Below are 20,102 nucleotides of genomic sequence, written 5' to 3' on the forward strand. Positions count from 1 at the left end.
TTACTATGCATTCCAAACTCCTTAATTGCCTTGCACAAATCCTTAATATCAGAATAAGAAAGGGGTTTCCAGTCAGGGTTAGCTCCATTGCTAGTACAAGAGAGTGTAGTAGAAGCATTTGGAGTTACTTCCTGGTAGCAATGGGTTCCCGGATTCAGAGGGGCAGTCACAGGACTGTGGGAACCTGGGGCGGGACAATGGGAAGCAGGGGCGGGGAGTGGAGGGGCAGGGGCGGGGAGTGGAGGCGGGGACACGGCCGGAGGAGGGGAGGGGTCGGGGGCGGGGTTGTGGGGGGCAGGGGCGGCACTTGAGCCGTGGGCGGGAACAGAGGGAGGGGTGAAACACGACGCTGTGGGGGCGGAGTCGGGGGCGGGGTCAGGTTGTGACGCAGGAGTGGGAGGGGATGGGGACAAGAAGGGATTTGTGGGATGGGGGAGAAAGGGATTGTGGGAGGTGTAGTTTGGAGAGGAAGGACCATTGCGTCCGCCATTACTGGAGACAAACAAACTGGGAGAAACGCGGTTGGGGGGAGGGGTTTTTTCCTGGCCTGCGAGCACGTGGCAATGGCCGTCCCTGGGAACAAAGAGATCGGGGGAGAAGGGGTTTTTACGCGCGCTTGAAACATGAGGGCTAGAAACTGGGGAAAAGGGAGTGGAGAAAAGGGGTTGGGAAGGTCCTGGGATGGGCTCCGGATTCCCATCCAAGGCAGGGTGCTGAGGAAACACGGGTGAGCCAGGAGGACGATAGCTCTCCTGTGCTGAGAAGCAGTCTGCTCTAGCTGTGTTTTCCAGCGTAGGGGAAGAGGGGTCCGGGACACAGGGGTTGGAAGAGGGTATAAGGGAATTAACAGGGGGGTTTTGCAATGGCTTTTCATGTACTGCCTTTTTCTCCGGCAAAGTATAACTTAGTAACAGGAGAGGAAAGAATTTTGAAACTGTTTCATCTCCTGCACGCCTCAGAGAGGAGAGTTTTCTCCCCACCTTATCCCAAAATTCAGCAGATCTTATGTCTTCGGAGGTCAGATTAGGAAAGTACTGAAAAAGCCATTGTACAAAAGATTGAACTAGATTTTTAGGGTATTTATGCCCAGTTAAAGAAAGGTAACTTTGAACTTGGTGGTATATTTCTCTACGGTGTGCAGAAACTTCAGATCCCATTATAAATGCAGCACCAAACCTCAACCCCAACTCGCCAAAAAGGAGGAAAAAAAAGAGAAAGTTTGCACCGGCACCAGCTTAAGACAGGAGCCCCTAAACCAGCAGGGAAATACTCACCAGAATTCTGGATTTATCACAGGAAAGCAGGTCCGGAGAAAAAAAAAAAACGCGAGAAGGGTCTTCTGCTTTCCAGCCGTTCCCTCGCCACGTGGCGTGGGGGAGGGTACAGGCTGAGGCTCTGGGCTCGATGTTACACAAAAAGTAACACCTCGCCACACAGAGCTGGCACAGCAGGACGTGCAGAGCTAACTCCAGCAGACACAGCTGCCGGGACACTCTGAAAGTCTCTCAGAACCGGAGTTCAGAGATAGCACGTTGGGCGCCAAATGCGGAAGGTATCTTTTCAGCTTTATACCGGCTAGCGCTTGTATTTCAATGCCTTAGAAAGCCTCGAGCAGCCTTGAGAGGTAGCACGGGCAATCTAGCACTTCAGTAGCTCTAAAATCGGTACCTGAATCAGCTGCAGAGCAAATACCATCAGCAGAAGCAAAGAGGGAGAAATATAGCTCCCTGCTCGCTCAATTCCCTGCAGTTAGAAGCCTTCAAATGAGACAGACGACCAGAGATGTTCACAGGAAAGTAGCTGAGCTGAGAGAGAGCCTTTGCTTTCCCTCGACGATCTTTTATTAGGAGAAGGGGAAAGGGGAGGACTGGGGGCGGACCCGGGGCGAGCGGCCAATCAGACACTGCTGAAGAGTCTGAGTTACATTTGGCTTTGCCCGCGCTTGGAACAAAGGAGCTATGAGCACATGTCTTTGGGAGGGGGGAGGGGAAGCTCAAAACAGGCAGCAACACCTCACTGGTCTCCCAAGCCGTGCTATTTGCAGGTTGGACACAGACCCAGTTCTTCAGCACCATTTGGCCTCAAGCAGGGCAAGGAGCCAGTGCGGTGTGGGACTGTGACCAGCAGTGCTGGCACGCTCACATACAGCACCTGCAAGGCACCATTTCTCTTCTCTGCCATTATTTTTTCACATCTTCAAGCAAACTTGAGAGCAGAGGAAGAGCTGCCCCACCAAGGTGACACCCCAGCACCTAGCAGCAGATGCTCAAACCACAGCCACAGAGGTGCTGAGGCTCCTTCCTCTCCCCACCCTCTCACAAATGAGATGTCATTGTTTTTGTTCTCAGAGCTCAAGTCAAACAACATTTGGTGTTTTTCACAAGAGTGCTCCTTAAGAAAATGCCACCTTTAAGGGGAAACCTCATGCTCAGAGAGCCCCCAAGCCACGTGTCCTTTCACCCCATTAGTACTGAAGGGACAAAGGGCATAAAAAAGGATTAACACAACATCAGTTCAGGTCTTATAGGTGCCTTATACAGCTGGGAAGGAAAGCTCAGGAGATCTCCCAGGACCTATGGCATATACAGTCTCATGGAGAGAGCAGCTCATCAGCCCAGGGTTCCAGAGACAGCTTCATGAAAGGCTGGATTTCAGGAGACTCCATGCTCCAGCTCTTCATCACCAGGGGCAGGTCCCACCAGTTCACTCATGACAGCTGGGGGAACTGACCTCCACCACCTCAGTATCAATCTGAGCCGGAGCACCTGGAGCTTCCGCCACCTACAAGCTGACAGAGGTATTCCAGAGATGGGCAGTATTAATCTGTGCACCACATGCTGTGACAAATCCTGACTGTGACAGGCAGGCTGGATGAAGCACCACAGACAGAGCACAGCCCAAGGGCACACATAAGTCAGACAGAAAAACCACAGTGATGCAGCCCAACCCTCCCCTGCACCCAGATAAAAGCTCCAAATCACTGCAAAGCCAGCTCTGCTCCTGAGCTCAGCCCACCTCCCTTCTCCAAATATCCTCCTGACTCATGTGAAACACAGCCACAGCAGCCTATTTTTATGTCTGAGCACACACTGAGAGCCTGTACAAGCAAGCCAGGATGCGGCACATCCACTCTCCAGCTGACAAGATACCACAGCTCAGCCAAACCAGGACTCAGAAATCCCAAGTGCACAACACACCTTTCCAAAAAGCAAAAGTTCCACCAACCGCTGCCAAAAAGGGAAGGTTATTGGAAACTCAGTTCCTCCCCCTGCCACTCAAAATACACTTCAGGTCCTAAATGAGGAAGTTTGAAGATGTGCCAGGTCCTGCACCTGGGTCAGGACAATCACCAGTTATTGGCACAGGCTGGAGGATGAAGGGGCTGAGAGCAGCTCTGCCAAGGACTTGGAGGTGCTGGTGTGCTGCGTCCAGCTCTGGGGTCCCTAACATAAAAAGGATGTGGACCTTTAAATCAGGTCCAGAGAAGGCCACAAAAATTGTCAGAGAATTGTCAGAGAAGCACCTTTCCTAAGAAGAGCATTTGTTCAGTCTAGAGAAGAAAAGGCTCCAGGGTGACCTTACTGCAGCCTGCCAGTAGCTGGAGAGGGACCTTGAACATGGGTGTGTAGTGACAGGACAAGGAGGAAAGAAGGAATGGCCTAAAACTGAAAGAGGGAAGGGTTAGATCGGAGATTCAGAAGAAATTCTTCCCTGTGAGGGTGGTGAGGCCCTGGCACAGGTTGCCCAGAGAAGCTGTGGCTGCCCCATCCCTGGGCAGGTTCAAGGCCAGGTCGGATGGGGTCTGAGCAACATGGTCTAGGGGTTGGCATCCCTGCCCACAGCAGGGGGGTAGGAACCACCTGATCTCTGGAGGTCCCTTCCAGCCCAAACCTTTCCATGACTAACAAGAACCTTTGTCAGACAGAAAGAAAGGACACACTCACAAAGACTTTTTAGTGATAGGGTAGTTTTCCCAACCATGGAGTAGAGGGCTGCTATCAGACCTTCTCAGGAGCCAGTGATTCATATCCTTAGCAAGAGCTGTTAGGGCAACAAACCACAAAATGGTATGTTTGGAGTTTGTTTTTGTTTTTTTTTTAAAGGCAAAACCTAAAATCGTGCAAGGCAGAAGGGGACTTCTAACACTCATTTCCTACAAGCTGTCCGGAAAATAACCAAACCAGGCAGTGGAGAGAGGTCTGTGATCAGCCACATGCAGTTATGAACATGTTTCCAACCTGGGAACTTGAGAATCAGCACAAGACCTCCTTTCCCAATACATTATGCGGAAGTCACCCCTGTAACAGCACCTTGGTCCAACCCTCCTGGGACCCATCTGAGCTTCTGCCCACCACCACAGGATGTTACATCAGGGACCCACAGAGTGGACTTGCTCTTGCTTTCGTTTGCATGAGAATGGCCAGCATAAGTATTTTATGCAATTATTAAATTTTAAATGGCTTTTGCACAGTTAATCTTCATTATAACCCTCTGGGACAGCTGGTAACCCTGAGCACACACACTGCCACAGCCAGAGCCATATAAATATCCAGACACCCACAGATGCCAACCCGAGGATTAAATTCACCTCCTGCATTTTTTTTTCTCCCAGTCTTGGAGAGCAAGGAAAAAACAACAAAAAAATCAACCTCGTTATTCGAGGAGTGATGTGTGAGAGCCTCACTGATGTGTGAAATCACAGTCCCCCCCGGCACTGGAAATGGTGTCGGGTTTTTGGCAAAAACACCCTGGGCTCAGAGCAGTTTTCTGCAAGGACAATCCTCCTCTCCTGCAGAGCTGCCCTGCCTCTCATGCTCAGCCCTACACCTTAATGGGCAGGCACAAATCCCAATCCCTCATTAAATTAATACAGGGGCCACCCAGGAATTGTGACCATGGGATAATTTGGGTTTTCTCTCCTTTTCTGAAGCAGATTTGGGAGCAAATGTTCCAGCTTCCCAGGGCAGCTCCCCACAGCCCTGTGCATGCTGCAGATAGATGGCTCGTGTAGCAACACACATTAAAAAGTGATCTAGCACCAGTCTTTAGTGCTAACACAATAAGGCTGAGGAACAGGAGATGATAAAACCTGCACATGATTAGGTTTCTTCTTCTCTAAGCAGAACAGCAGCTTCCCACGTTTGCACTTTCCAAGGCTCCCTTTCATCATGAAGCCCTGGTCAGCTCTTGCACATGCCCTCTGGAAATCACATAGCTTCCCAAAAGGACAAGATGATTTTTGGGCAAACCTGAACAATGTTTTACATTGGGTGTTTTGAGGAAGACGGTGTTCTGAACTTGTCAGATGCCACCCCAACATTCCCATGCCAGAGGTTTGTACTGCAGATGAAGAGTTGCTCCATCCCACCCGAAGCAGAGCACTGTGCCCGTGTAGGAGCAAACACAGCACGAAATGCAGCAGAACAAGCTCCAGTGAGGGAGCATCCATACTCCTTGTGGTACCCGGTACATTCCTGCCTCTTCCAATTTAACCACCTCCCCTTCTGCCCAGGTCTCACCCTGTGGAGGTGGACAGGCTGTCATCAGAGGACCAGCAATGATCTCCACATCATCAAGCTGCAGATGCCAGAGGAGAGACTGCTTTGGAAAACAAAAACAAACACAACACCTTCTGCCTCTCTGTTTTGGCAGGAGGACAGAAATCAATCCCTCATCTCATGCTCTGCCTGCCAGAGCCGTATTAGGGTTTGCACACAAGCCCAGGGCTGCTCCTCTCCAGGCATAGCTGCAATTACCAAATTATGTCAGCAGCAATGGGCACACCTGCCCTCCTGAGATGCTCTGGGCATCTCTGCCCCACCTGTGGCCTGGGCACAAAACCTCGAGGCCACCACAGTTTGAGCTTTTTAACCACAGCTTTTAACCCCATCGCTCCTCCTCATGCTCTGCAGAGGTGCAGAGGAGTTCCCAGGGGTGTGTTTCCACAGCAGCTCCCCCATCCTCACTGGGCCTCCCAGCATGATGCTCCTGACACCAGCAGGGACCTGTTCAGGAGCTGATCACAGGGAAAACTACGTCTACCAAACAAAACCATTACAGTAAGAGGCTTTCATCTCATTTACCCACACAAGCACTAAGGAAGGGTCCTAAAACAGCATCCAGAGTCACCCCATAGACCTGCAAGTGCCAAGCCTGCAGCAGTTTCCTTATTCAGAGTAGCAGTTAAATAGGCCTGAGGAATAACACCCTCAGCTGGATTGTTTCCATGCACTTGCTTCCCTTCATTAGGTGACGGATCTCTAGAAAAGATTGACTTAAAAGCCCACACATAACATTAATGTGCTGTCTCTTGAAAAGAATCATGTAGTTTTACTCCAATAAGCATCTTCCAACTAACCATAAATGAGTACCTGATTCCATTTGAGGACCAGCCTGCAATGGCCCAGCCGTTCCCACACCCCCACGGGTTATATCCACATGGGGATGCTTTGGAGCTGCAGCTCTCTGAGGTACAAGATGTGGTCCCCTTTCAACACCCTCACTGACTTCCTTGGGAGCAGACCAAGCTCAAGCCTAGCCCTGGTCCGTCAGCAACCAGGATGAAAGCCAAGGACTACTCCCTACAAATTGCCCACCAAGAAGATCCCGGCTTCCAATGTGCTGACAACTGACCAACCAAGACCCCCAAATCCCAACACTGCCCATCTCTCCAGCATCACGTCTCTATTCCCCACTTTGATTTTCTCCCATTTTTAGCACATGCTCTTCTACATGCAGTCAAGCCTCGGCTCCACCCCAGCTGCAAACGGCTTTTGCAGAACAGTTAATTTCTCTGACTATTTAACCAGAGGCTTCCTGGCTTTGCTCTTACCACCCACTGCAATAATGTGCAATTACAAGACTTGAAGAAAAATAAAAGGGAAGTGGCATCTCATGCCAGGCCAGTGCTGCCAAGATCTGTTCTTCAGTCTTTCGACTCCAAAAAACAAAAACCACCAAACTCTTTTCTTGCCTCCCGGCGTAACATCTCAGACAGCTGCTTCCTATACACAGGTTTTACCCTAACATTTTGCAGTCTTTGTCTTTCATCCTCTGCTACTAAATGGATGAAAGCCAAAGGCAACAGTATCAGCAATTTCTGCAGAAAGAATTCAAGCCCATCTTCATGTTTGGCATAGACTGATGGCAAATCTGGCATTTCCAAGGCATTTGAGAGACAGGCTCCAATTCTCAGCTTTTACTGAAAGGTTTCTGCAAGCTCATTTCCTCACCTCTGGAAATGTCTGAAGAAAGGAAATGGGTATTTGCTAAAATAAAGGCATGAGCCCAGTGTGTAGGCCATCCTTGATCTTCTAAAAGAAAGAAGTCATACAAGGTTAAACCACAGAGCCCTATCAGCCCTGCCCCTACGTCACTCAGGCACCACATGGATAATTTCTCAGGAAAACTTTGACAAACTGACAACTGTTGGATTCCTATCTGCAGGGCTGCAAAGTAAGAGCCAGCTGAGGCAGCAAGAGGTCCAGCTTCTCCAACCACACAGGCACACTGTTCTACCTTCTCAATCTCTCTGGACAGCCCCCGTTCTGAGGATGGACATGAGGACAGACGTGGAGGTAGGCTGGCTGCTAATTCAGGCCATTAGTCATTGCAAGCTCTTCCCAGACCTCTGAACCATTTAATCCAGTGAGAAGCACTGGCATTTGCTGCCTTGGCTGGAACATATCCATGCTAAGGACATGGGTCTAGTTTTAACACCAGCCTCCCAAGCTACTTCTATTTTTATGTTTGGGCAGTTATTTAAGATATGTATTATGACCAGAGAGAGGATAGGGCACAGATACCAGCTCATGGGGAGATGAGGACAAGTGAACCTCCTCCTGACAACAACTGCTCATCAGGATCACACACCTATCTCAATTATTTAAACAATTCAGGAATCAAGTCCCTTCAGGAACTTGGTAAGAATTTGAGCCCCTGCTTCCACCCTAAACCCCTCCTCTTTTGGTAAGGAGCCCAACCACAGTGCCATGTCTTTACTCCAGCACTGAGCAGTGCTAGTGCCACCCTGACCACGCTTCACCCAGCACCCATGGCCTTGGAGCAATCAGTAATAAAATACCCCAAAGAGCCAAAGCCTTGGATGCCCACCTGGTGCCTCGGGAGGTTCAGGGGGGTTGCCAGTGTGAGGGCAGGAGCCCAAGCACAGCTCCTCTGCGGAGAGGCTCCAGTGCCTACGTCAGACCTGAACTTTCCTTTCAAAGGTTAAAGCTGTTGACTGGAAGCATTAGGAGGGAGGAGATGGTAAACTAGGAACAAGTAGGGGTAGACTGTTTGCAAGAACTACATAAACAGGCAATAAACACACCCCAGCGCCTTGCTGGTGTGGCAGCCAGCCTCTGGATGGAGGTCATACAGATGTGGGTGCACTGCCAGCAGCCAGCCCAGGGGCTGCACCCCCAGCCACAAAGATAGTTCACACACTAATTGATTGTTCTCTACACTCCTAGTACAACCAAAAACCAGGCTAGCATCTGAACCTGGGGAGCAGCTGTGGTCCTCACATCTCAGGAGGCTTTGCTCTGGTTGCCTACCATGGAGGGATCCACACAGCAGCACAGGAGGGGAAGGATTTCCCCTCTGCAACAGCCTGAAGTTTGTTCCTGGCTAAACTCACCTCTGTCTGAAATGCTGCTTCAGGATGAAGCACGATTTGGGAACAAACGCTGCTGGAGCAGTAGAAAGCTAAGCCATGATGCAGCAGCTCTACAAAATGTCTCAGCTGTACAGCCAGTTATTAAATAAAAGGTCAATTCCTTTATGGCACTACACCTCTCCTTTCAAGTAAACAGCCTTAAGAGCCAGATGTTTCAACAGGAAAGGCAGAGAGGGATTTATGCACCACCGCAGAAGAGAATAATTTGCATTCTGACACGGCAGAGTAGCATCACCAAGTAAGAGCTAATGAGCAAGGCTCTTCCAGCTAACGCAACACGATTTGGTTTGCACTAAAAGCAAGACAAAGCATTAATTGGTTTGTGCCTGTTTGCCTGCCTTGATTGCACAAAGTTCATCTGAGGACATTCAGTGGCAGGAGGAAGTCACGAAGCCACCCGTGACAAGAGGGAACCTGCGTGACTGTTGCAGGAATGACTGGGAGTAACAGAGCCATTCACCTCCAGATCAGAGAGGTTCAATCACACCAAGATGGTTTATCACCTAAGTGTGGTTTTGCTGTTACATCCAGCTTATTTCTTGAGACAAAGGGAAAACTTAGTAAGGATCTTGCAAAATTGATGCAGCTGTTAATGTGACAGACAAGGCTGGAACAACTCACCCTGGGAAGCACAGGATGACACATGAATGATGCTGTCCCCCAAAGGATGACAAGATCTGGGAGGTGAGGTTTTATCTAAAGGGGTTAAAACAGGTCATTGCTCTCCACGTGAACCTTCTCTTACCTACGTGGTTTCTTTAACCTGAATCATTCTTAGTGACCCAACACACAGCAGTGCCCACAAAGGCAGCTCTAATGTGGCTTCCAGAAGGCAGCACGGGCACTTCAGCATGGTCTGAAATGCCAGGATAGAATCCAGAGCTGCACTTGCTGAAAGCAGCATGGTCTGGTCCCTGCACTTAAGCATTCCCTGTCTGGTACAAACTGCCCTGCTCTCGGGTGTTTCAAGAAACAGAAAATCATCAGAAATTAACCAACTGCTAATTAAAGTCTTGGGGGAAAGGGTTACTACCACTCGTTTTTGACCTATGAATCATGGCCAAACCCACGTATTCCTGGTAGTGCTCACAAACAAGGATGTCTAATAAGGCTCTGCAACTCCACCGCAGATCACTCACCACGGTCTCGCAGACCATGCTTTGGGTGCCACAGATTTTAGGGACAATGGAGTGCAGGGGTTATGGGAAAAAGTTTAAGAAACTGCAGCCCAAGAACACAAAAGAGTTAAAAGGAAACTGATAAGCAACACAAATATAAGAGAAGGCAGAAAACCACTTCCAACAAGACCTTACTGGTTGTATAAATGAATTAATGAGGGCAAACAAAGTGTAGGTCTATTAATCAGCAGGAAGGTGAAGAGAGTACAGTACAGAAGACGCCCTATTCAAAACCTTCTTTCTTTGTACTTGAGCACTCAAGGATGACTTTCATCAAGGACTGATCTCTCTTAAACCTTTCAATCTTTGTTCAATCCATTCTTTGTTTGCCCCCCCTTGTTAAATGTGCTTTTCTAAAGGTTAACTGTGAACGGATGTTTAAGGTTGAGCAAGGTCAACCCCAAGTAAGGACTCGTCACTCTACACAGGATACGCGAGGGCCAAAATTGCCATGGGGGCTTTGCACAGGAAGAACTGCGCATCCCACTAGGGAGATCATGGCTGCTTGGTGCTCACAGTCACGACACCATTAGTTTATCACTGATTTTTACAAATTTCAGCTTGAAGATCACAGTATGTCATCTTTAAAGTCTCATCAGAAAGCTGACAGCAAATCATCCACTAAATCAATAGCATACACTACCAAAAAGAGAGTCCAGGCAGACCTGACGACACTCGCGGAGCTGTACACATCCACGACTCAGCCTTTAAGGATAACCTTTCTGGCTCCAGTGCGAGCAAAGGGCTTGGGACACAAGCCAGCAGTTGGGATTTAGGGCTAAGAACTGAAATTGAGGCGGTGCCAAGAGGTGGGGGATGACTCAGCCTTCCAGAAACAGACAGGGGTGAGGGGATAAAGGACAACATGAAAGACAACCAGATCCATGCCTGAATCACTGGGAAAATAAGGACCATGTGAAACAGAAGAAAAGTGGAAAGGGAAGAGGGAAAAACAAAAGGTGCCTTCATTCAAAATCAGTCACCAATGGAAGAAGGGTAGAAGCTGGAGAAGCTGGGTGAGAAGAAGAGAAGCTGGAGCGAGCAGGTGACACTCCCTCCATTAACCCTTCCTTCAGGAGCAGGGACACACCACGGGAACTGGAAGGAGAAGCCAAGGATGAAGAAACATCTGAGAAACCATAAATGGGCTTTGTCCTCACTACAAGACCCACCAAATGAGGAAAGCCACTAGTCACTGGCTGTGGGGGCAGCCCCTGCACAGCCCTGGGCTGGAGTGGAGAGGATACCACAGTCTCTACTGCTCACCGTGCCCGTTGCAGTAATAGATCCACTTCTCCCTGTTCTGTGTGGGGGTGGTGGACTTTTTCATAATAGCTTTTTCCACAATGGCACTGGGATCTTGCCGGGGTCCCTTCTTCAGAGTCCGTGAGCTCTTTCTGACGCTGCAGACCACGATCACCACCAGGACCAGCAGCAGGAAGAGGACGATCATCCACGGCAAGTGCTCATTGATGTCGAAGTGCTGGTGGACGTTCTGAGAGCCTCGCCGGGGGGGCCTGTATGGGACGCTGGGCTTCTCGCCCCCCATCATCTCCAGGGATGGCTGCTTCTCCAGCGCCTGGCTGGTCTGCTTGTGCCGGTAGCTCTGGGCCTGACTGGTGGTGCCGGAGCCCATGAGGGTCCCACCGATGCCGTCCGTCTCGTTGGCTGAGGTCTCGTTGTAGTACCGTGCCCGCTCCACCATGCTGCTGGACGCGCGCGGCGCTGGAGAGGGGACAAAATCGGGAACTGAAGAGTTCAGACCTGCGGGAGGAGAGGAGAGTTGAGTGTCACGGCCCCGGAGATGCGATATGGCATCACATCACGGGCTAAGACCTGCCTGAGCATCGGCTTGGCCAGCAGACAGAAACCCAACGCCAGGCAGTGAGAAAGAGTAGAGGTGAAGTTGAGGTTTGCCTCTGGGAACAGATGGGTACAGTTACAGAGGGAGCTTCAAGGTAAAACTGACCCTTGCTGGTTAAGGCCAGAGGCAGCTTATTACAAAAAATGAGTTATTTAAGGCATGTTGTCAGTCTGTGTTTGTCCCACATTCAGCATTTATCAGAAAACCAACAACTTTGAGCAAGTTGTTTTTTCTTTCTTAGGTTTATGAACACTGGTTTTAACTCATTTGTGGAATTTCATGTTTGGACTAAAAGTACAAAAATACTGGCAATTTGTAGGCTTAGTATCTCTCCACTGGGTTTGTTAAGGAAACACAAACATTTTTTTATCAGCCCTGCAAGCAACTGCAGGTGAATCAACTATAAAATAGGTCTCTGAAGCAACCAAACTTCCTCCCAAGAGCTATCTTCCATCTTTATTGAGTTTCCTTATCAACCAGCACCTCGCAGGTCCCAGCCAGACATGAAATACGAGCCAAAGCCTGCCGAGAAGTGGAAGAAGGGCTGTTGTGACAAAAACTATGGATTACTTTAAAAAGTCATCTTTTGAAGATTGTGTCTCATCACAGCTGAGACAGAGTGGGTGTATTTGTCCGAACCTGGTTTTGCCCCCAGCTTGGTTACCCTAAACACCCTAACCAGGACACAAACAGTGAAAACTTCCACGTAACTGTCGACGGTTGATTGCAAAGTTCAGGAAACACCCTCCTGTACACTCCCAATGATACCAACACTAGGGCAAGCTTTGAGACTTAACAGAGGTGAAGCACTGGAAGCGTATGACTGTCAACACTTCCCTGCTATTGTATTTACCAACTCAGCTGTTGAGGTCATCAAAAGTTGCATTTTTAAATTAAAACGCCTCATCTGAGACACTGCAGGGAAGCTGCTTTCCAGGGAGTGCAGAATACCACCTCAAGTGGAGTCCTACAGCACCCCTGAAACCAGACACAGCTAAGGCATCACCATAAAGGCTGTGATGATGAGCCACTTCCAATTAAGCAAGAGAAGGGGAAATTCCATATAGTAGTTTTAAGAGATTGAAGGAAAAAAGTTACAGGACAGCCCAGGCTCCTGCAGGGCTGTTACAGCAATGGTTCCCATTCAACCAATACTGTGACACAGTACAGAGTGAAATGCAGCAAGGAAAGCACAGGCACAAAAGCAGTGAATCCATCAGAGGAGGAATCTCCCTGCTGCAGGGAGACCATAGCAGGGGTTTTCCTGCTGCATCCCAACCCAGGTTCACCACAACTGCACAAAGACTTGTGCCAGCACATCACAGAGGTGGGAAAAGAGGCTGAGGAAAGTCATGTCCTTTCAGCCCAAACAGCACGACAGCCAGAAGTCCAATCAGGACTTCAGTCTTAGTGAAAATGTTACTAAATGTGGTTTAACACAAGTGAGGGCAACCCGATGCCATGAAGCAGTAGTACCACCTTTAGACCAGGTTGTTTTCAACAGCTTAACACCAACCCTGACCAAGGAAGGAACACAATCCCTCCATCAAAACCACACCTGTGTTTCAGTGGTGGACATTACCTTTGGGAAGATCAGCAGTTGGTGGAACTTCATAGGGCTGCTCACCCGCTTCGGTGCTTGATGAAGTCAAAGCCGTGTTCGGAAGGGACGCTGGAGAACCACAGATGTTGTCACTCTCCTTCGTCCCCGGCTTGATGACCACCATGTTTTTCCCAAAGCAGTCAGTGTAGGGTTTGCACTTCATCACACTAGAAGGCACATCAGAAAAGGTACCACGAGGGCACGGCTTGCACCTGACATCTTCAGTCTCGGTTCCTTTCTTGCGGACGCCCCAGCCGACCGGGCACACCGTGTAAGGGACGCAGGTATCGTTCGTCTGAAACGTACCAGACAGGCAAGTGCACTCGCGGTCAGTCAAGGCAGTACAATGAGTTTTCTCAATCATTGGCAGTTCACAGGGTTTCCTACAAGGGTGGCACCGCTCTATGCCATTCTCATGCTTGGTAAAGGTCCCATCTGGACAGGGGCTACACTCTCTTAGGGTACTCTTCGTACAATGCTTAGACACGTAGGTTCCTGCAGGACATTTGTCACAGGTCAGCTCTTCGTTGGTGGCACGGTCGAGGTGGCGGTACTTGCCAGGGGAGAGGCTGATGGCATTCTGCTCAGAGGTCAGCTTCGACTGACCATCAGCGGTGCCAAGGAGCATGAGCAGCTGGAAAACAAACAGGAGGTATCAGCCAACAACAGCATGCAAACAGAGCCCTCTCTGCCAACGACCCTTTGTAGGATCACAAGGGATGTGCCAGTGCTGTGGGACCATGGACAAGTTACTATGCCCATGGGAGGGACCTCAGCAAGGCTGGAGTGGAATGGAACCGGTGCAGGTGGCAGCACGCTCTCCAGACACCTCCCCAGCTATGATTATAATTGCTTAAATTTGACACCACGCTTCTCAGTGAAACTAAGCATCATTTACACTGCAACCCTGCCAGGGTGGTAAATACTGCTAATTGTGTTTCAGCAGTACGTGCTACCTGGCCACCCCAGGAGAATTCAGACCAGCTTTGCATTTCAAGGCTGAGAGGCTCCAGCACGAGGCAGGCACTCACCGACAAGACAAAAAAAACATGCAGATGGCAGCTTTGACCTGTAAAACTTTCCTTCTCTATTTGTTCATCTGCACTTGTTCAAATAGTTACCTTTCTGAGTAACACAAACAAGGATGAAATCCAGGCTAGCGGCTGTTTCTGGACTACTTCTCAGCTCCTCTGCCTTTCCATGATTTTTTATGGCTCGGTGCAAGTGTTGGGTTTGGCGAGACCGCAAGGGATGTTCTGCTTTGAGCCTCCAACCACATCTGAACCTACTCTAAACCAGCTGCATTAGCAACAGGAGAGAAAACCCGGTGCTATTTTCACACTCTTCAAAGAACTCTGCTGTAACTCAGCTCCTCATTGCATCAGACACAGGTAAAAGGACACCAGTTTTTAGACACTGAACTGGAAATTGGGCTTTGCTATAAATCCATCTATCTCTACTGACTTCCAATCCCAAAGCTTTATTTCCTTAATTCCTTTGCAACAATGCTGCTCCATCACCAAGAGAAGCTCCATCTACCAAGAAGTATCTCTGCTTCCTCCAGAGGATCTCTGGTCCATGGATTCAATGTCAGTTATGGCAGCGAAGATAAGTCACCAAGAACAAAAGACATATCAAAAGAAAGACTGACACAACCTCAGACAGCATGCAAAGCAATAGGAAACACATTTCCAAACAGCCACAGGCTAAGTTCAGAGGGAGAGAGGGAACAAGTCAGCATTACCCAGAATTTTCAAACATTTTCTACACTGAAGGTGAAAAGACCAGAGACCCTAACACTACTCAGCTACAGAGCCAAGCACATAAATCACTTGGCTGTGTTATACAATCCCTCGCCTCTTGCTCTGCTACCTATTCTGGGCTATCAGCCAGCAAGAAAATATTCAGAAGGAAAAAAAAAAAATAAAAAGGGCTCCCAACGACATGACTCTGCAGAAGGCACATCGCAGCAGAGCCAGAAGCTGCACCGCGTCATTTTTGGTGCAGTCTCTTGCTTCCTGGAAACACATAGCAAATTTTTGTTTCACCTGCTAAATAATTTACGGCTTGGGATTTGTACAAAACACTTCACTTTTTAAATTTTTTTTTAGTTAGTTAGTTTTCTCCCCCTGAAGCAGCAATTACAGAGCAGGCAGAAGTGGGCAAGCCCGCAGGAGCTGACGAGGATCCTGCAGCGGCCAGACTAATTACGGCACATCAAATTAAAAAGCGGGGCTGCCCTGGCAGGCAGCAAGGGCTTACAGGATGCATTTTACTTTTCCCCTCCCCTAAGACATGATTTAACAAAGTGCTTAGCTGGCTCTAAGCAAACCTGCCACCCTCCCCTGTAATCTCCCTGACGAATCCCTGTATTAGCAAACTGGCCACTTAAGGTGGCAGGAGGGGTCACCTGTGTTACTCACCCTCCTCCCGTGCCAGCGCTGAGCAGGACAGGGTGATGGAGAGGCAGGACAGGCAGTGGCTCTCTTGCCTCACTGAGAGTGAGCCGTGTGCTGCTGTCTCAGATCCTAATTTCTCCCTCTGCATCAAGCCAGACCTCAGGAAACCCATGAACAGCCTCACTATAAGCATGTGCTACAGGTTCCCTCCTGTTCTCCCTGTTCTTCCCATCTTCCAGCATCTTCCCATCCCTTGCCTGGGTAACTAAAGTCTGTAATAGCACTAGGTTTGAGTTGGCTTTTTTGAGGTTTTTTTTTAAACCCTATCTCAAGAAAAGCAGTGCTGGTATTTTTGAACATCTCAAGATCTTAAGCTGCACATGCACTTCCAAGCTTAGGGAGAACAGCGAGTTCCAGTGGGGGATGGCTAAGCAGCATTGAGCATCTGCTATTTATTCAGACTGGCATTTCTGGTCCCTAAAATAATCCAACTACTCAGGTTGTGCAGCACTCAGATCTCTGAAAGAGAAGTCCAGAAGCAGAAGGACATCTTCAGCAAAAATGGGTGTCTGCCAGCTTGGTCCCTCACCCTCAGGGCTCCCCAGCAGCACGCAGACCTGGACCTTTCTGGCTGACACTCCCAGTTCCAGGAGAAAAAGCAATCAAGTAATGAAGTGAGCTCTGCTGAGCCACTGCACTTCATTTCATTACTCTGGTATCAAAGGAAGTGTACAGGGTAGCAAAAAAACACAGGAAAAACCACAACTGGTTCAAGACAACACTAAATAACAGATTTGGTTTCAGCAGTTTCAATGATGCTCTCCATGCCCAATGCAGAAACAAAGAAGGGTTTTTAATGGGACAGGGGTCCCTTTCCACAAGGGTTAAGCAGGACAGTGTGGCTGCAAGCCCAAAGAGCATCCCAACTCAGCACCAGGACCCTGCACCACACGGGCAAAGGCACCTCCCAGCCACCTTCACCTGTTTCAGCACATGAAGGCTTTATGATGTGGGGAAATCAGATCAGGCTGGGGGACACCATCATTCTGACCTCCCCACACCAGGAAATATTCAAACAAGGGGACCTTCACATTCAGCTGCACACAAACCTTTGAGGCAGCAGCACCCCACAGCTGGTGTGGGCATGACCCACCTCAGCACCACCCAGCCCGATGACCCCATCTCAGTCAGTCTCTGTGCTGTGCTCCCATCACCCTTTTTCAATAACTGTGCTGCAGGGAGACCTGACAGGCAATCTGCACAGGAAACAGCTCTTAGGGGGCCACAAACTACCTTGGCATGTGCACAGAGGATGCAGCTGCAAACACCTGAGAAACCTGTGGCTGGCATTCCTGCCCATGGCAGGGGTGTTGGAACTAGATGATCCTTAAGGTCTCCTCCAACCCAAAGCCATTCTATGATTCTATGAATACTGCATCTCATTCAGGGACCCAAACCTGCACAGTGAGTCAAAACACCAGCAGAAAGTTGGTGAATCAACTTTCTGTCCTGGAATTTGTGCCCTAAAATGCTGCGACACCGAGATTCTCATAATCTCAGGTTGTGTACAGGGCTGCCCTGCTGCCAGCCCTGTGGGGACACAGCAACAAACCTAAAACTAAAGTAAAAATTAAAAAAAAAAGAAATTAAAAAAAACCCCAAAACACAAACAGCAGCTAAACACAGGGCACTTGATCCCGGTAGAGAAGAGCAGGAGCAGAGTCCTGCAAGTGAACAGGGACCCACAGTGATAAACTGATACTCTGGGAATGGTTTCCAAGCAAAACCAGCAGAATTTGGTAGAAACGGCAGCTGGCTCTGTGGCAATGCCTTGGCACAGGTTGGGGATGAGCTGCACTGCCTGCCGCCCTTCCCGGAGGTCAGCTGCATCCTTTGCCGACAATAATGGGAAAGTGCTTGCAACATTAAAGTAAAAGAAATACATAAAAACACCAGAAAGACAAATAAACTGGTCTGGAAGTTTTACGGTAACTTGGCGGACAGGAGGAGCAAACGTCCTGCCTCGATCACTGTAAAAAGGATCAAATTACTTAGTCCGAAAAAAGTTGCCTGTGAGGAAAGTACTGAAGAGCAAGGCAAGTTTCTGCTTCTTGCAACATGACCAGCTATTTCAGCTGCTTCGGGGTTTGTGAAATGAGAGCTCAGGACTCACTGCTCAGCAGTTCCTTTACTCCATCTCAAGAGTGAAACACAGGGAGACGAACAAGCCAGAACAGCAGCACCACAACATCTGGTCCCCATGACGGAAAACCCAGCAGCCAACCCTGCAGCCAGCGAAGACCAGAGCTCAGAAGCATCCCCCGCAGCCACGGTTTTGCTCCGAACAGATGGAATCCCCCAGATTTCCAAAAGCCCCAAATTGAAGTATGGTGATGTTGCACTGGTCCCAGGCAAGGACAATGGGGGAGATAGTGGAAACCACTTTGCAGCAGTCAGTGGGGTCCCAAAAAATCCACCAAGCAAATGAAATCACAGCCAATACCAGCCCCACACAACGGCTGCCAAGCTGCTACTGCTCCAAAACCCAGCAGCCAGGCAGATTTGGGTTTGCTGCACTAGTGAAAGACCCACCAGCTATCAATTTGAACATACTCCCTCGCACAAACTTCCCCCAGGCTGGGAAGACATTAACTTCTTGTGTGACCAAAGGGAGATTCCCAAAATGTTGAAGGTATCAGATGAAAACCCCGGGAGGATCCTTGCCACCTCACAAGCAAATGGGAATTTTGCCTTGCTTCCTTGTATGATCACACACATACAGGTGCGAGAACACACATGCACAAGTGACACACTTATGTATTTGCTCAGTCTCTCTTCATGCCCCAAAATTGCTGCTGTATCTCCCCACACCTCTATATCACTACTTTTTCCCACCTCTTTCCTCTACACCCACCATTCCCAACTGACCTCCAGGATCCCGGCTGGAGCTGCATATCTCAAGCTCCCCATCAGCATCTCATCTTCCAGCAGCAGCACTGGCTTCTGCGGGCTCGCTTCTCCCAGCGGGAATCCAGCATTCGGGAGTGCACAGCCAGCACTGAGCACGGACCCCGTCTGCTCCGCCACTGCGCCAAGTTCCCCTTCGCCTTCAGAACAACGAGGCTGTTTCCCGGCTAATGCCCTTCCAGCTTTAGATTATTTGTTGTTTACTCGGATTCCTGTCGAGCCAGCGCCAGCTTGCTCAGATCCACCTTGAGTTTAACAGCAAGTGCTCTCCTCGGTTACACAACCCAGCCGCAGCAGCTGCGGCGTCTGCCTGACACGCCGAATTACTGTCTCTCCCCAAACAGACGGGATGTAGCCCCAAAGCGCTGATTGGGAAGTGCCCTACCCAGGAAAGTAAATGGGGAGATAAAGCTCCCGGAAAACATTTCCGTGATAAGTCAGGGCAGCCGCCTGCCATTCGCAGCGGGGAGATTTACTGCCTGTCCAAAGGGAGGCAAGAAAAGCAGCTGCGGAGGGGGATGGATGGATGGATGGATGGATGGATCCCTGTCCAGTGCCGAGCTTCAGGAGCAGCGCAGAGAGCAGAACAAGGACCCGCTCAGCTCTGGCTGTGCGGCACATCCCTGGCTGCGGGATGCCGCCGCCGCCTGCGGTAACATAGGCATGGGGAGCATGGACATCGCAGGGAATATCGCACCCAGCCGGCGTCACCTACCAGGACCCGGGGCTGCGAGGCTGGGGCGGGCAGCACCCCCGGGGAGGGCGCAGCGGCGCCCCGCACAGCCCCCGGAGCGCGGAGCGGGGCCAGCAGGACAGCCGAGCACCCGCCCCTCCTGCCACGCTGCCCCAGGCCGGGCAGGAGGCGCGGGCGGGCAGCCCCGCACTGCAGCACATCCCCACCCACGCCGCGGACACGCGGATGCTGCGCGGGCGGCGCAGGCACGGACCGATCCCCTCGCTCCGCGCACACACACGCACGCACGCAACTCACCGCGAGGATGCCGGCGAACCCGGCGGAGCTCCGGCTCGCCGCGGAGGCCCCCATGGTGGCGGGGCCGGGGCTGCGGGCGAGGCGCTGCCCGTGCGGCCGCGCTGCCTCAGGCGGCGGGGCGCGGGGCCGGCGGCGGCCGGGCGCCCATGGCGGGGGCCGGGCCGGGCCCGGGGCCGAGCCGGGGCCGGGGCCGGGGCCGGGCCGGGCGGGGCGGGGGCCCTGCCGCGCTCCCACCTGCCCTGCCCTGCCCTGCCCTGCCCTGCTGAGGGGCCGCCGCGCGCGCTCTGCCGCGGGGGCGGCGCGCACGTGGGGGCGGCGCGCGGGGCCGGGGCGGGGCCGGCGGTGGCGTCACCCGCCCGCGCGGCAGGGCGCCCCCCCGCGGCACCGCGGGCACAGCGCGGGGAGGGAAGGGGAGGGAAGGGG

The 20,102-nt window shown here is 50.8% G+C and overlaps 1 protein-coding gene across 3 annotated transcripts in view; it reads right to left on the reverse strand.

Annotated features, from left to right (window-relative positions):
* TNFRSF21 (TNF receptor superfamily member 21) overlaps positions 1-19,787 on the reverse strand; it is a 42,752-nt gene extending 22,965 nt beyond the window's left edge. For 2 of the 3 annotated variants that reach the window (XM_032104040.1, XM_032104038.1), the window contains exons 1-3: positions 19,680-19,787; positions 13,302-13,956; positions 11,122-11,619 (exon numbers count right to left, since the gene is read on the reverse strand). In XM_032104040.1, the coding sequence (XP_031959931.1) occupies positions 11,122-11,619; positions 13,302-13,956; positions 19,680-19,733 (1,207 nt within the window). In that variant the 5' untranslated portion in view covers positions 19,734-19,787. Of the gene's footprint in view, positions 1-11,121; positions 11,620-13,301; positions 13,957-18,649; positions 18,927-19,679 lie in introns of those variants that run through there. The other variant, XM_032104039.1, reaches the window with a different exon arrangement.
* Positions 19,788-20,102: the final 315 nt, after the last annotated feature.

Source organism: Corvus moneduloides, chromosome 3 (genome assembly GCF_009650955.1).
Source record: "Corvus moneduloides isolate bCorMon1 chromosome 3, bCorMon1.pri, whole genome shotgun sequence".
Lineage (NCBI taxonomy): Eukaryota > Metazoa > Chordata > Aves > Passeriformes > Corvidae > Corvus > Corvus moneduloides.